Below are 12,927 nucleotides of genomic sequence, written 5' to 3'. Positions count from 1 at the left end.
ACCCCGGGGAAGACCCAGAACACGCTGGAGAGATTACATCTCCCAGCTGGCCTGGGAACGCCTCGGGATCCCCCAGAATGAGCTGGAACATGTTGCCGGTGAGAGGGAGGTCTGGGTCAGCCTACTTGGCCTGCTGCCACCGCGACCCGGCCCCGGATAAGCGGAGGAAAATGGATGGATGGATGGAAGTCCATACCCATGCTAGAAAAGAGTCTTTGGCAAATATGAAACTGGTGGAGTCTCAGACAGTGCCCTCTCTCTCTGCTCTTTCCTCTCTCATCCTGATCTCAAAAAAAGCTCTTTTATGACGTCACGTCCTTGACTCCTCACTGGTAGAAGTCAGTTTTTGAGTTTTTGAATCTATGATTTTATGAATCATATTTAGAGTTGTCATGGGCTTATTGCTCTCTTATAGATAAGATAAGATAAGATCATCCTTTATTAGCCCCACAGCGGGGACAGCAAAGGGGATAGTGCAACAAAAAGAGGTATCAGTAAAAGAAGGTGTGATAAATATGCAATTAAACAGCAAATATAATAAAAAAGTAAACTATAAAACTAAAAAATACTTAAATCATAAATAAATAATCGGACTGAATGGTTGTGATCAGAACACAGCATCAGATCTTCAGGCAAGGCCCTGCTGGCTGTTCCTAAGTCAAGCTCAAGACTAGAGGTGACCAGGCTTTTACAGTCAGGGCCCCTCAGGGCTTCTCTGCACATCTGAGACTTCCAGAATCAGTGACATTTTTTGAATCATTACTAAAAACTTCGTACCCAGGTATTTGTACATAGTTGATCAGAGAGTGGACTCACCGTTATCAGCTGCTGCTTGAGCTTCTGGATCTCTGTCAGATTCATCTCATTGAAGAGATCAGATGGCACCGCCCCCTCGGCTTTCCGACCCGGGCCTCGGCACTCTCCATTAGCTCTGGTTACCGACCCTGCAGGTGTCCCTGCTCCAATCCCAACCTGGTGGCCGTTAAGCCTAATGGATCAGAGTAGAGTACAACATTTTAAAATCCAGGAGATTCACTCTGCTTCCAACACGTTAAGTATAGAAAGTTAGAGAGATATAACCAGTACAAAAAGTAGAGTACAAGAGTGCACTTAAAAGCACAATGTGAAGGATTTAGGAGTATCTATTGACAGAAATGGAATATAATCCTCTTCAAGGGGGGTCCACCACCTTGCATATATCTACAGTAGCCCGGAACGGACAAACCAAACAGAACCTGTCATGTTTTTACATTCATCTGGATGCCACGGTCATTGAGTGACACACTTGGAAAGGGAGGGGTGAGCTGAGAGGTGCTCAGTTGGTTCTACTCTGCAACCTCACTGCTCGATGCCACAGCATTTTACACACAGGACCTTTAGTACAATTATACCATTATCAACCAACACGGCCTATTTACAAAATGTCCATAGCTTAATATTCAAAGATATTTTGTTATTGTCAACAAATGTGCAGATTCAAACCAACAGTGAATGGATCTACTAACAAGTATAATGTGTGTATCAAAGCCGGATATCTCTTCTGTCTCTGAGCCATAGAGCTCAAATGAAAACACATCAGTGAGCCTCACTGTTGCTCTGGTGACATGTTCCTTCATCATCATGAAGACACACACTGAAGTTAATTTTGACTCAATCCCTCACACACCGTGCTGTTATTTGTTATTTAAAAACAGCTCTTTTGCTTGTTCTTGTCTCTCTGTGTATGTCTGTTTTCTGTCTGTTTTTACTAAAATCAAGATGCCTTAGGGGATTAATAAAGTTCATGATCCATCTTTATTAACAGGCCATGTACCACAGTCCTTCAGAGTAGCTGTAATTAAACCTCTTCTTAAGAAGCCCACTCTCGATCCAGAGGTTTTGGCTAACTACAGACCGATCTCTAACCTTCCCTTCCTCTCTAAGATCCTTAAGAAAGCAGTTGTGAATCAGTTGTGTGACTTTCTACGTAACAATAGTTTATTTGAGGATTTTCAGTCAGGATTTAGAAAGCATCATAGCACAGAGACAGCTCTGGTAAAATAACTGATGACCTTCTAATTGCATCAGACAAAGGACTAGTCTCTGTTCTTGTCTTGTTAGACCTTAGTGCTGCGTTCGACACCATTGATCATTACATCCTGTTGCAGAGACTAGAACATTTGATTGGTATTAAAGGAAACGCACTAAACTGGTTTAAGTCCTATTTATCAGATCAATCCCAGTTTGTAAACGATGAAACCTCGATGAAGACCAACGTTAGTCATGGTGTTCCACAAGGTTCTGTGCTTGGACCAATCTTGTTCACCTTATATATGCTTCCTTTAGGCAATATTATCAGAAAACACTCTAACATTCATTGTTATGCAGATGATACTCAATTATATCTATCGATCAAGCCAGACAAAACTAACCAGTTCGTTAAACTTCAAGCAGTCCTAAGGACATAAAAACCTGGATGACCTGCAACTTCCTGATGTTAAACTCAGACAAAACTGAAGTTATTCTACTAGGCCCAGAACACCTCCAACATCAGTTATCTGATGATATAGTTTCTCTAGATGGCATTGCGCTGGCATCCAGCAGCACCGTAAAGAATCTCAGTTATCTTTGATCAGGATTTGTCTTTTAACTCTCAGATAAAACAAATTTCTAGGACTGCCTTTTTTCACCTACGTAACATTTCAAAAATCAGGCACATCCTGTCTCAAAGCGATGCAGAGAAATGAGTTCATGTATTTGTTACCTCTAGAGTAGATTATTGAAATTCCTCATTGTCAGGCTGCTCTAATAAATCTCTTAAATCTGTCCAGTTGATTCAGAATGCTGCAGCTCGTGTTCTAACAAAAACTAAGAAAAGAGATCATATTACTCCTGTATTAGCTTCTCTGCACTGCTTTAATTTAAAATCCCCACTCCTACTATTAATATTATTATCAGTCATATGTAAATTACTATTACGGTCACTATTACTACTTTTATTATCCTTCATATTATATCCACTGCTGCTGTTATTATTTATAGTAATCCTTTTTTTATTATTATTTCTGCTATTATTAGTGCTACTACTGCTATTACTACTCTCATTATATGTATCATTACATTACATTACGTGGGACATCATATGGATTATTATTTTATTCCTTCTGTACACATATCTATTTCCCTTCTGAAAATCCTGGGAGAGGAATCTCTTCTGTTGCTCTGCCAGAGGTTTCTTCTTTTTTGAGGGGGCGGAGTTTTTCCTTTCCTGATGCGGGGGTCCAAGGACAGAGGATGTCGTATGACGTACAGATTGTTATTGTGAAATTGGGCTAAATAAATGAAATTTAATTTAATTACTATTCCTCGAAAACAAAGCAAAGCTAATTATTAAGACATAATGTATTTGAAAGAGACTAGTACACCCTCATGTGATCACTATCAATGAAAACATTACATTTTCTTTCCAAATGATTTTTACGTGTACCTTGTTGACTCTTCTGCGTTTGGGGAGAGCAGAGTGGTTGGTGTGGCGGTGCCACTTGGCGGAGCAGAGGTGAAGGTCAGGTGGGCACTGCCAGTGTAGGCCACATCACACATGCTGAGGTGGTGGACCAGCTCCCTGCGCAGGTGGTTCTTCTGCTCACGCTCGCTCTTCAGAGACTCCAGCGACTCCTCCAGCTGGGCATCTGAGATGTCCTTCAAACGCAGCGCGTCCTGTAACTGGCTGTTGAGGAGCTCTGTCTCCTCCTCCAGGACCTTGATCTCATGCTTCAGACCTTCATACTCCACCTGAACCAAGGATGAAGCAACAGATATCAATGGGATGATATCAAGAGACTGAATAGCCAAAGTACTGTATCACTGACATGAAGTTCCTAATCTATATTTGAAACTTTAAGTCACAATTTGGGTCGTATCATCTGTGCCCTGTTGAGCTTTCTCGTAAATAAACAAAGTTGTGTTTACACCCTTGAGGCCTGTATTTCCTTGCTTTAAGTTTACATCCAAGTTTGCTATCTTGCAGTCTTATACTTCTTTGCCTGTGATAGTGCACTGCTACTGTATGTTATTTTGCACATTAAAGCCGTAAACTGTCGATCAGCAGAATAGCTTGAAACCAACGTAGAAATGTGTGTCTGGTAAAGGGTTTTATCTGAATTTTATACTGCAAATTTCAAATTACAGGAGGCACAATATTTGTTAAAGGCGAAATGTCGAAATACCATTTTGAATTAAATATGGAGATATTCCTGGCCTACACATATATATTCTACAGATTTAAGAAAACGTATCTGTTTGTTACAGATCCCTGCAAAACAAATCCATAATCATTTGATTGTTTTCCAATGAAAATGAGAATAATTATGTAAAAAGAATCACTCTGTCTGATATCACAAATCATATTGCAATTGCAATATCAGTCAAAATAATCGCAATTAGATAGTTTTTTCAAAAATGGCGCAGCCATAATTGCTTTGTGCACCATGCAAACAGAACAGTGACACATTCACAAAGAGATGCTAAATAAAGTGTAAAGGAATGTGTATACTGTTTTTTTTGTTGTTTTTTATTTTAAATTTATTTTATTTATTTATTTATTTACCAGGGATAGTGCACATTAATCAACATTTCAGTTTCCCCCTCAATGTAAATGTGTGTGTGTAAAGAGTTAGATACAGAGCTAACCTCTGTCTGTAGTCCCTGGGCAGGTTATTACAATATCAGTACAATTCAACAGCAAACACTATAGTACACCATAAAGCAAACACTGTACAGCACAATACGATACAATACATAAAAATAGATAAATACTTTTCAAAAGTAGCTCATTTGTAAAAACAATGAGAGTGTGTAACAGCAGTGCCAGAGATGAGGTAGTATGATTACTGGGATTGCAGCTTTGGTTTGTTAAAGGTTAGGTAATTAGTGCTCTCTCTTAACTCAATAGGAAGACTGTTTAAGTCGTGAGTGGCTCTGACTGAGAAGACTGTTTGCTCAAACTTGTTACGTCTGTATTGTACAACACAGTCCCCTCTGGTGTTTGACAGTGTTGCCCTGCTGCTACTATCCTTTAGCATTATGAACTGACTCAGTGTGGGAGGTGTAAGCCCATCTGCAAAATGTTTAAAACTATCAAAATTAAATAGATTGTGCTTTTGAACTGTATGACAATGGTGATACAAATTGTCCTTTTGGTCAAGTGTTTTTAGTGTCTGTTTGTAAAGGGACTCAATACATTACATTACAGTCATTTAGCAGACGCTTTTATCCAAAGCGACTTACAATAAGTGTATTCAACATAGGTTTGAGAGTTGTCATGCTTGCTTGTGACCAGCTTGTAAACAGAATGTAATGTGGAAGAGCAGCATGCATAAAGAGTTTGGCTGCCTCTGTTGTATAGGTATGGTCCTATATGCCTAAAGTTAGCCAGGTTGAATTTGATAGTACCGGCTACCTTTTGGCCAGGTTGGTAAGGCTCTCTGGGTTTCCTAGAGAACATACAGACAGTTTTGTTTATGTTCAGGTGTAAGCATGAGTTGCTCAACCAATCTGACACATGAGCCATGGCTACAGTTAGTTTGTTTGCTGCTTGTTGTTTGTTTTTAGTATGTAGATAAAGAACAGTGTCATCAGAATTTGAATGTAGACTAAAGGCAGGTCATTAATGTACAAGCTAAACAAAATGGGGCCAGTATTGATCCCTGAGAAACACCAATGTTGCAGTTAAGGTATGTTGATTGAGTATAACCAATACGTACACTTTGCTTCCTGTTTGTTTGATATGATTTCATCCATTTAATAGCATCAGAGGACAAATTAAAAGAAAATAGATTTGACTGGAGTATCTCATGGTTTACTGTATCAAAATGCCTTCTTTAAATCAAGAAAACCTGCACCTATTTCATCACCCTTATCTGATTTTGCATTTTTACATTTTCAAGAAAATAGCAGTTTGCTGTTACTGTTTAGTGGTTGGTGTGGAATCCAAATGACATTGGGTGGAGAGGGGTATGACCCATGTTCAGCTGAGCGAGTAGTGATAATACCACTTTTCAAATTAGTGACACATAGTGGCTTTAAATGTGTCCCTGTTGCTTAAATACCATGTAGATGAGAGGAGAACAACACTGTAGGGGAAGCACTAAAACCTGTGTGACATTGTTGGAATAGAAATGTCCACATTGGAAAAACTATTACTACTAACAAATCTCGAACTTTGTTGAGTAGCTTAGTTTCTTCTGGTTCAGTCTCTATTGCAGGGTCGTAATGTGTACGTCCATGTGTGAATCATCTGTACCTGATTCTGTTTGAGAGTCGACACCAGTTTTTGCAGAGAGATGTTCTCCTCCTCCAGCTCGGTGTAGTCCTGAAGGAGCCGAGACTCTCGGAACTTGTACTCCCTGATCTCCTCTCGCATCCGGCTGCGCTGCAACTCCAACATCTCATTGCTCTGCTGAGACAGTTCAGTGAAATAGAGCTGGAGCTGCATGCTGTTTATGCCACAGATAACCCAAGAAAATGACTGGAATCAGTATGGAAGTGGCTGGGTATTACATGACACAGTTGCTGGAAGGACTCATTACAATGCACTTCCATAGGAAACCAAGTGGTCAGCTAAAACTCAGTCCCAATGTACAATTTCCTGTTTGTTTCCCATGAAAAAGCTCTTGTTATGACAAGTCTAAATTTCAAACCTGTTGTACAAGAAGGTAACCTGCTTACACACATGCATGAAATTTGACCACTGCATTTAACTCATTCTAAGCATCTTAGGAGTGGGCTGCTGTGAGTGGAGCAGCTTAGGGTTCAGTGTCCCGCTCATGGAGACATGCAGACAGAAGGAGCCAACCTTGTGATTGTAGGACGACCCGCTCTATCCACTGAGTCACAGCTCAGCAGAACCCAGCGGGCTCTGGAATGATATGAAGCGCTGTACTCTACCTCCCTCAGCTCCTGCAGCAGGGTGCTCAGGTGTTCGCTGTCAGCCTGGGCGTTGGAGGCGGTGGCTCGGCTGTGCTTCAGCGCCGACTGGAGCTCCAGGAGACGGCCCATGTAGTAGGCCTCCTTGGTGGCAGACTCCTGCAGCAGTGTCTCCTCGTTGGTCTCCCCATCTTCTGCCACCTTACGCTGGGTGGAGTAGGCCTGGCCGAATGCCTGCAACATGGCAGAGAGGAAAAGATGTGTCATGGACATGATTAGGAGATGAATTGTTAGAATGAATCGTGACTGAATGGTCAGAAATGATATGCCCATTGTAAGATACCAGAACTCAACAGCCAACCAAGCATGGATTTTAAAAGGGGCAATGAATAAGATGTGACCAGAATTTTAGTTTAAAACATTCAATAAATGAACCAACTCGATCAGCAGAATGTCAAGAGGTTACATTGTTGACGTTCTGTCAAAGACAGAGATCTCTACTGACATGAGCATGCTAACCAGCTAGCCCCGGTGCTTCCAATGGCTATAAGCTGTGTAACAGAAAGTTTGCTGATCTGGCGGGGAGTCGTGGCAGACCCCGGGGATCAGACCCCTAGCACTGGGGTTTGGACTGGCTGGATTCAAGTTGCTACAGCTAACCGCTAACTGAAGGTGTGTCTTCCAGAGCTGCCGCACACTCTCCTCCCAGCGAAGTAATCTCTGTTTCTGCCACTTTGGATTTAATCCAATAAAAAAACTATCAAAGCAAATGCAACTTTTTCTCAAAATGCATTCCATTTTGTGTCGAGCATCACGAAGATCGACACCAGCAATCTGGAAGAAATGGAGAAGCTGATGAGCTACGAGCACGACGCAACACCGGAACAGTTAGATGCGTTACCTCAACTGTTGAGTTCTTTCCAGGGTTTATAGTAGAGTGGCAACAGGTTAAATCTTCTGATTTGGGAAGGATTCTTGATGTCACTCTTATCAGCTGAATGTATAAAATATAGAAAGTGTTTTTCACTGGTTTCCTGTTTTTGTGGTACAAATGTTTATAGAACCAAATCCAATGTGCAGTCAGAGTTAGTGCAGGCTGAAGATGCAGCGCTGTCAGAGTGACTGAGGTCCAACATGCAAAGAGAGGTGAGACATCGTCAGTGGGCTCATGGTCACTGAGCTGCTCCACTGGACACTGAGGGAGTAGAGAGGGGGAGGAAACCAATACGTAGGAAAGTCTCCCTCTCCCCTTTAAATCCCTACCTCTCTTTTTATGTGTTGGCTCACAGAAAAGTCCAGTCAATATGAGATTTTGGTTATAGGCACGGCTGCAGGAAACACTGTGCATCGGCAAAATGTCCTCCCACGGGAGCCGAGCGTAAGTACAGTTTAACACTGCAGTCAGCTGGGACCTGGACACCCTTTGCTCAATGAGCCAGTGATGCCTCTCAGACGGCACACAGAAGATCAATAAACCTCTGCTGAAAACCTTTACACACACAAACATAATGCAGTCCCCTCAAATGATGTGCATGTGTGAGTTTAGCTTCAGCGCCTTCTGACGGAAAGTTAATTTGAACCCAAACAATGATCTTTTTATTAACCCACACAAGTAGGTTAGGTCAAACAAACATAACCCTTTCACCCAAAGGTTAACATTGACTTATTTGACCTCACTTTTGTTAAGTTACTCACATGCTTAACTGACACTGGTTTTGTAACAAGCACAGCTATTTTAACCCAAACCACAATCTTAAACTACAAACAAGTAGTTTTCTTGCCTAAACCTAAAAACCTAAAAACTAAGTCACATTGAAAAGTTATTTTGAAAAGACACTGTATGCGTGTAACGAGTGTAATCTAACACGTCCAAACCTGAGGCTAGAGTCCTAGTTTGAGGTGTGTGCTGGTTTGTCATACAATCATGACCTGCATCTTTCCCTGAAGTTGCTATGCACAGATATTGAAAAACAGTCTGAAAAACACGTATCAGTATTGTGTTTGAAACAATTCATGTGACAGAATTGTGCTAATGCTAAATAGTTCCATAGGAATGTAGCATACCCTTTTGAGATGAGGTCGGCTTTTCTGATGGAACTCTGAAGTTGTGTTTTTTGTTTTGGGAGGTCATCTACATGTTAAGCTTGACATACATAGAGTCAACACTACAGATATCAGCTCAGCAAATCATGTTTGGGGTGTTAGGAACAACAATGATTGCTGTTTTTACCCTCCCTAGATGTTTTGCCTTCTCTCACCTCGTGACAACTTCCACAACGTGTTTTGAGACACTGACCAATATGTCTGTGAACAAATGTGCTAAAAGAAAAGGGGATTGATGTCGGTGGTGCTGTCTAAGCTTTGATTGGTTGGGCCCAATATGTACTGGCCTAAAAACCTTTTTATTCAGGAAGGCGTTTCTGACCTAAATCACTGTCAGTTATTTCTTTTGTGTTTCTGTTCATTCACTGTTTTTTATGCTTACTAGTTCTTTTATTATAGTTTGTTTTAACTATGTTTTTTTACTATGTTTTTTACTATGTACTGGCTCTGTGGCACTCTGAGATTTTTTTAATGAAAAGTGCATTACAAATAGAATGCATTATTATTATTATTTCATTATTACTGTGCCACGTCACGTGGAAGGGTCAAGAATATAATTCACAACATCATGATGGTCGCCTCATTTGACTCAGTGACCATCTCAAAAGATGTAGTCTGATCTCAGCTTTATGGTGGATTTGAACTGAAGAAGACCTGGGTGTCGGAGAAAAGCCAAGGACACTCTAAATTGAGTTTTTGTCTAACATAGTTCTGCTTAACGAACTATTATCTCCGCTTGGGCCCTTTTTGTTTGTTTGTTTTAGATTTTTGATAAAGAGACTTCCCTGAGTGGCCTAGCCGAATAAGAATAAAATGTGATTTTATTCTGAGAACCTTTTGATTTTGTCTGTTTTTGTTTGTTTCCCTTGCACCACCCCACCCTACTCTAGTGACCTCTCATGACGTTACAGATGGTGGAGAATGTGGGCACTGGGGCTTAAGTGCTGATGATTGGGATGGAAGATATTGAAGCTTAGACTCAGTTTTTGCAGAACTTCACACAAACGACCACACAACCCAAATGGAGCAACTAGTGCATATGCTGGTGGAGAGCCAGAGGGTCCAGCAAGACATCGGGGCAGCCTTGTTGCAACAGCAAATAAAGGCCAACCAACTGAAGGAGCAGGACTTCAACAGTTACCCAGGTCAAAACCCAAAGCTGCTGACTTCATCCCGAAACTGGGAGAGACGGACAATGTGGAAGCTTACCTTCATGCGTTTGAAGCTACAGCCATTCGGGAGGAGTGGCCAAAGACCCAGTGGGTTGAACTCCTGGCGCCTTTTCTATCGGGTGAGGCACTTAAAGCTTATCAAGATGTAGAGGCCAGTATTGAGCAAGACTATGACCAGTTAAAGGGAGACATACTGAGCCGCCATGGGTTGACTAAATTTAGCATGGCTCAATGGTTCCATAACTGGACCTTTCAAAATGGAGTAACTCCCCGTTCCCAAATGCATGAATTAATGTGAGGAAAAGGTGGCTGGAACCAGACAAGAGCAGCCCCACAGACATTATAGAGACTCTTGTTACGGACCGTTATCTAAGAGCTTTGCCTTATGAGGCTAAAAAAGTAATCTGCCACGAAAAATTAACAACGACATCAGAGTAGAAGCAGTGGAGCCTCAGACATGTTCCGCCCTACCCGTAAAGAGCCTATCGCTTCTGTCCCCGCCAGACCAGGTGGGTCTCACCAAAAAGGTCCTACGCCAGCCAACCCTCACTCTGGCCCACCCCATAGAATCGTTAATCCACCTAGGCAGCAACGAGGATTCCTGCACCCCGAGGCACGCCAGTGCTATCGCTGTGGCGAAGTGGGCCATATCTCATGGCAATGTGAAAAGCCCGATGAGCAAATGCCCACAGCAGAGTCTGCTAGTAGCCCACATGTCCACTTTGCTGCCCTCCTGGGGGAAAGGGGAGACCACAGACCAAGCTGCCCAGTAATGGTGAATCAACGTGATGTAGAAGCCTTGCTCATTGTTCTTGGGGACTTCAACAGAGCAAACCTCAGCAAAGAACTGCCTAAATACAGACAACACATTAAGTGTAGCACCAGGGACAAAAACACACTGGACCACTGCTACACTGTATAAAGGATGCATATCGCTCTGTCCCTCGTGCAGCTTTGGGACTCTCTGATCACTGTTTGATTCATCTTCTCCCGACCTACAGGCAGAAACTAAAATCTGCAAAGCCTGTGGTGAAGACTGTGAGGAGATGGACCAACGAGGCAAAGCTGGAGCTACAGTCCTGCTTTGCCTGCACTGATTGGAGTGTTTGTGAGGCTGCTGCTACAGACCTGGATGAGCTCACTGACACTGTGACATCTTACATCAGTTTTCGTGAGGACATGTGTGTGCCGAATATAAACCTTCTGCACATTCAACAACAATAAACCTGGTTTACTGCAAGACTCAGGCAGCTTCGTCGGGCCAAGGAGGAGGCCTACAGAAGTGGGGACAGGATCCTGTACAACCAGACCAGAAACATATTGACGAGGGAGATCAAGGTAGCAAAGAGGAACTACACTGAAAAGCTGGAGAAAAAGTTTTCAACCAACGACCCCTCGTCAGTTTGGAGAGGCCTGGAAGTACTCACGAACTACAGGAGACCATCCCCCCTACTGAGGCCAATCACCAACTGGCTGACGACCTGAATATTTTCTACTGCAGGTTTGATAAGCCGACTCTCACACCCCCCACCTGCCCCATCATCATCAAACAACCACCTACTCCCCCTGCCTCCTCCTCACCTCTCCCAACCGACCCCCCACCGGCACTGAGGATCTGTGAAGAGGATGTGAGTCGGCTCTTCCACAGACAGAAGATCAGGAAGGCTCCGGGCCCAGACGGTGTGTCACCCTCGTGCCTGAAAGTCTGTGCTGACAAGCTAGCCCCCATCTTCACACAGATCTTCAACCGATCACTGGAGCTCTGTGAAGTCCCCTCCTGCTTCAAACGCTCCACGATCATCCCGGTCACCAAGAAATCCTCCATCACAGGATTAAATGACTACAGGCCCGTCGCCCTGACGTCTGTGGTCATGAAATCCTTTGAGAGACTGGTGTTGACCCATCTGAAGAACATCACAGGACCCCTGCTGGACCCCCTGCAGTTTGCCTACCGTGCAAACAGGTCGGTGGATGATGCAGTCAACATGGGACTGCACCACATGCTGCAACACATTCGACTCCCCAGGGACATACGCAAGGGTTCTGTTTGTGGACTTCAGCTCAGCGTTCAACACCATCATCCCAGCAATACTCCAACCCAAACTCTCCCAGCTCACTGTGCCAGCCTCCACCTGTCAGTGGATCACAAACTTCCTGACTGACAGGACGCAGCAGGGGAGGCTGGGAAAAATCACATCCAGTACTCGGACTATCAGCACTGGCGCCCCCCAGGGATGTGTGCTCTCTCCACTGCTCTTCTCCCTCTACACCAACGTCTGCACCTCAAAGGACCCGTCTGTTAAACTCCTGAAGTTCGCAGACGACACAACGGTCATCGGCCTAATCAGGGACGGTGATGAGTCTGCGTAGTCATTGGTTCCAGTCTGCCCTCCATCCTGGACTTGTTCACCTCCAGAGTCTTGAAAGGCTTGAAAGATCACTGCAGACCCTTTACACCCTGGACACAAACTGTTCCAACTCCTCCCCTCTGGTAGGCACTACAGGGCTCTGTACGCCAAAACCACCAGACACAGGAACAGCTTCTTTCCACTGGCCGTCACTCTCATGAACAATAAATAATATTGCACTACTGTATTATATATATATATATATATATACACACTTTTTTTGGGATATATTTATACTTATATTGTATATAGCTGTTATCTGTTCTACTTTTTTTGCTGCCCTTTTTTTATTCTTATATATTTTTCCTTGTCTATTGTAAAATAGTGTATTGTATGTACAA

General features: G+C 42.9%; 1 protein-coding gene across 1 annotated transcript in view; it reads right to left on the bottom strand.

The window, feature by feature from the left end:
- Window positions 1-12,927, bottom strand: part of LOC142932040 (protein bicaudal D homolog 1-like) — a 55,223-nt gene that overhangs the window by 28,263 nt on the left and 14,033 nt on the right. Inside the window, exons 4-7 of the mRNA XM_076076259.1 lie at window positions 6,925-7,137; window positions 6,281-6,433; window positions 3,467-3,771; window positions 817-988 (exon numbers count right to left, since the gene is read on the bottom strand). Coding sequence (XP_075932374.1) covers window positions 817-988; window positions 3,467-3,771; window positions 6,281-6,433; window positions 6,925-7,137 — 843 coding nt within the window. The remainder of the gene's footprint in view (window positions 1-816; window positions 989-3,466; window positions 3,772-6,280; window positions 6,434-6,924; window positions 7,138-12,927) is intronic.

This window comes from Anarhichas minor, unplaced genomic scaffold, assembly GCF_050575085.1.
Source record: "Anarhichas minor isolate MPS153535 unplaced genomic scaffold, ASM5057508v1 ptg000055l, whole genome shotgun sequence".
Taxonomy (NCBI): domain Eukaryota; kingdom Metazoa; phylum Chordata; class Actinopteri; order Perciformes; family Anarhichadidae; genus Anarhichas; species Anarhichas minor.
Note: the sequence above shows the minus strand (reverse complement) of the source record. Positions and strands in the feature narration are given on the sequence as shown.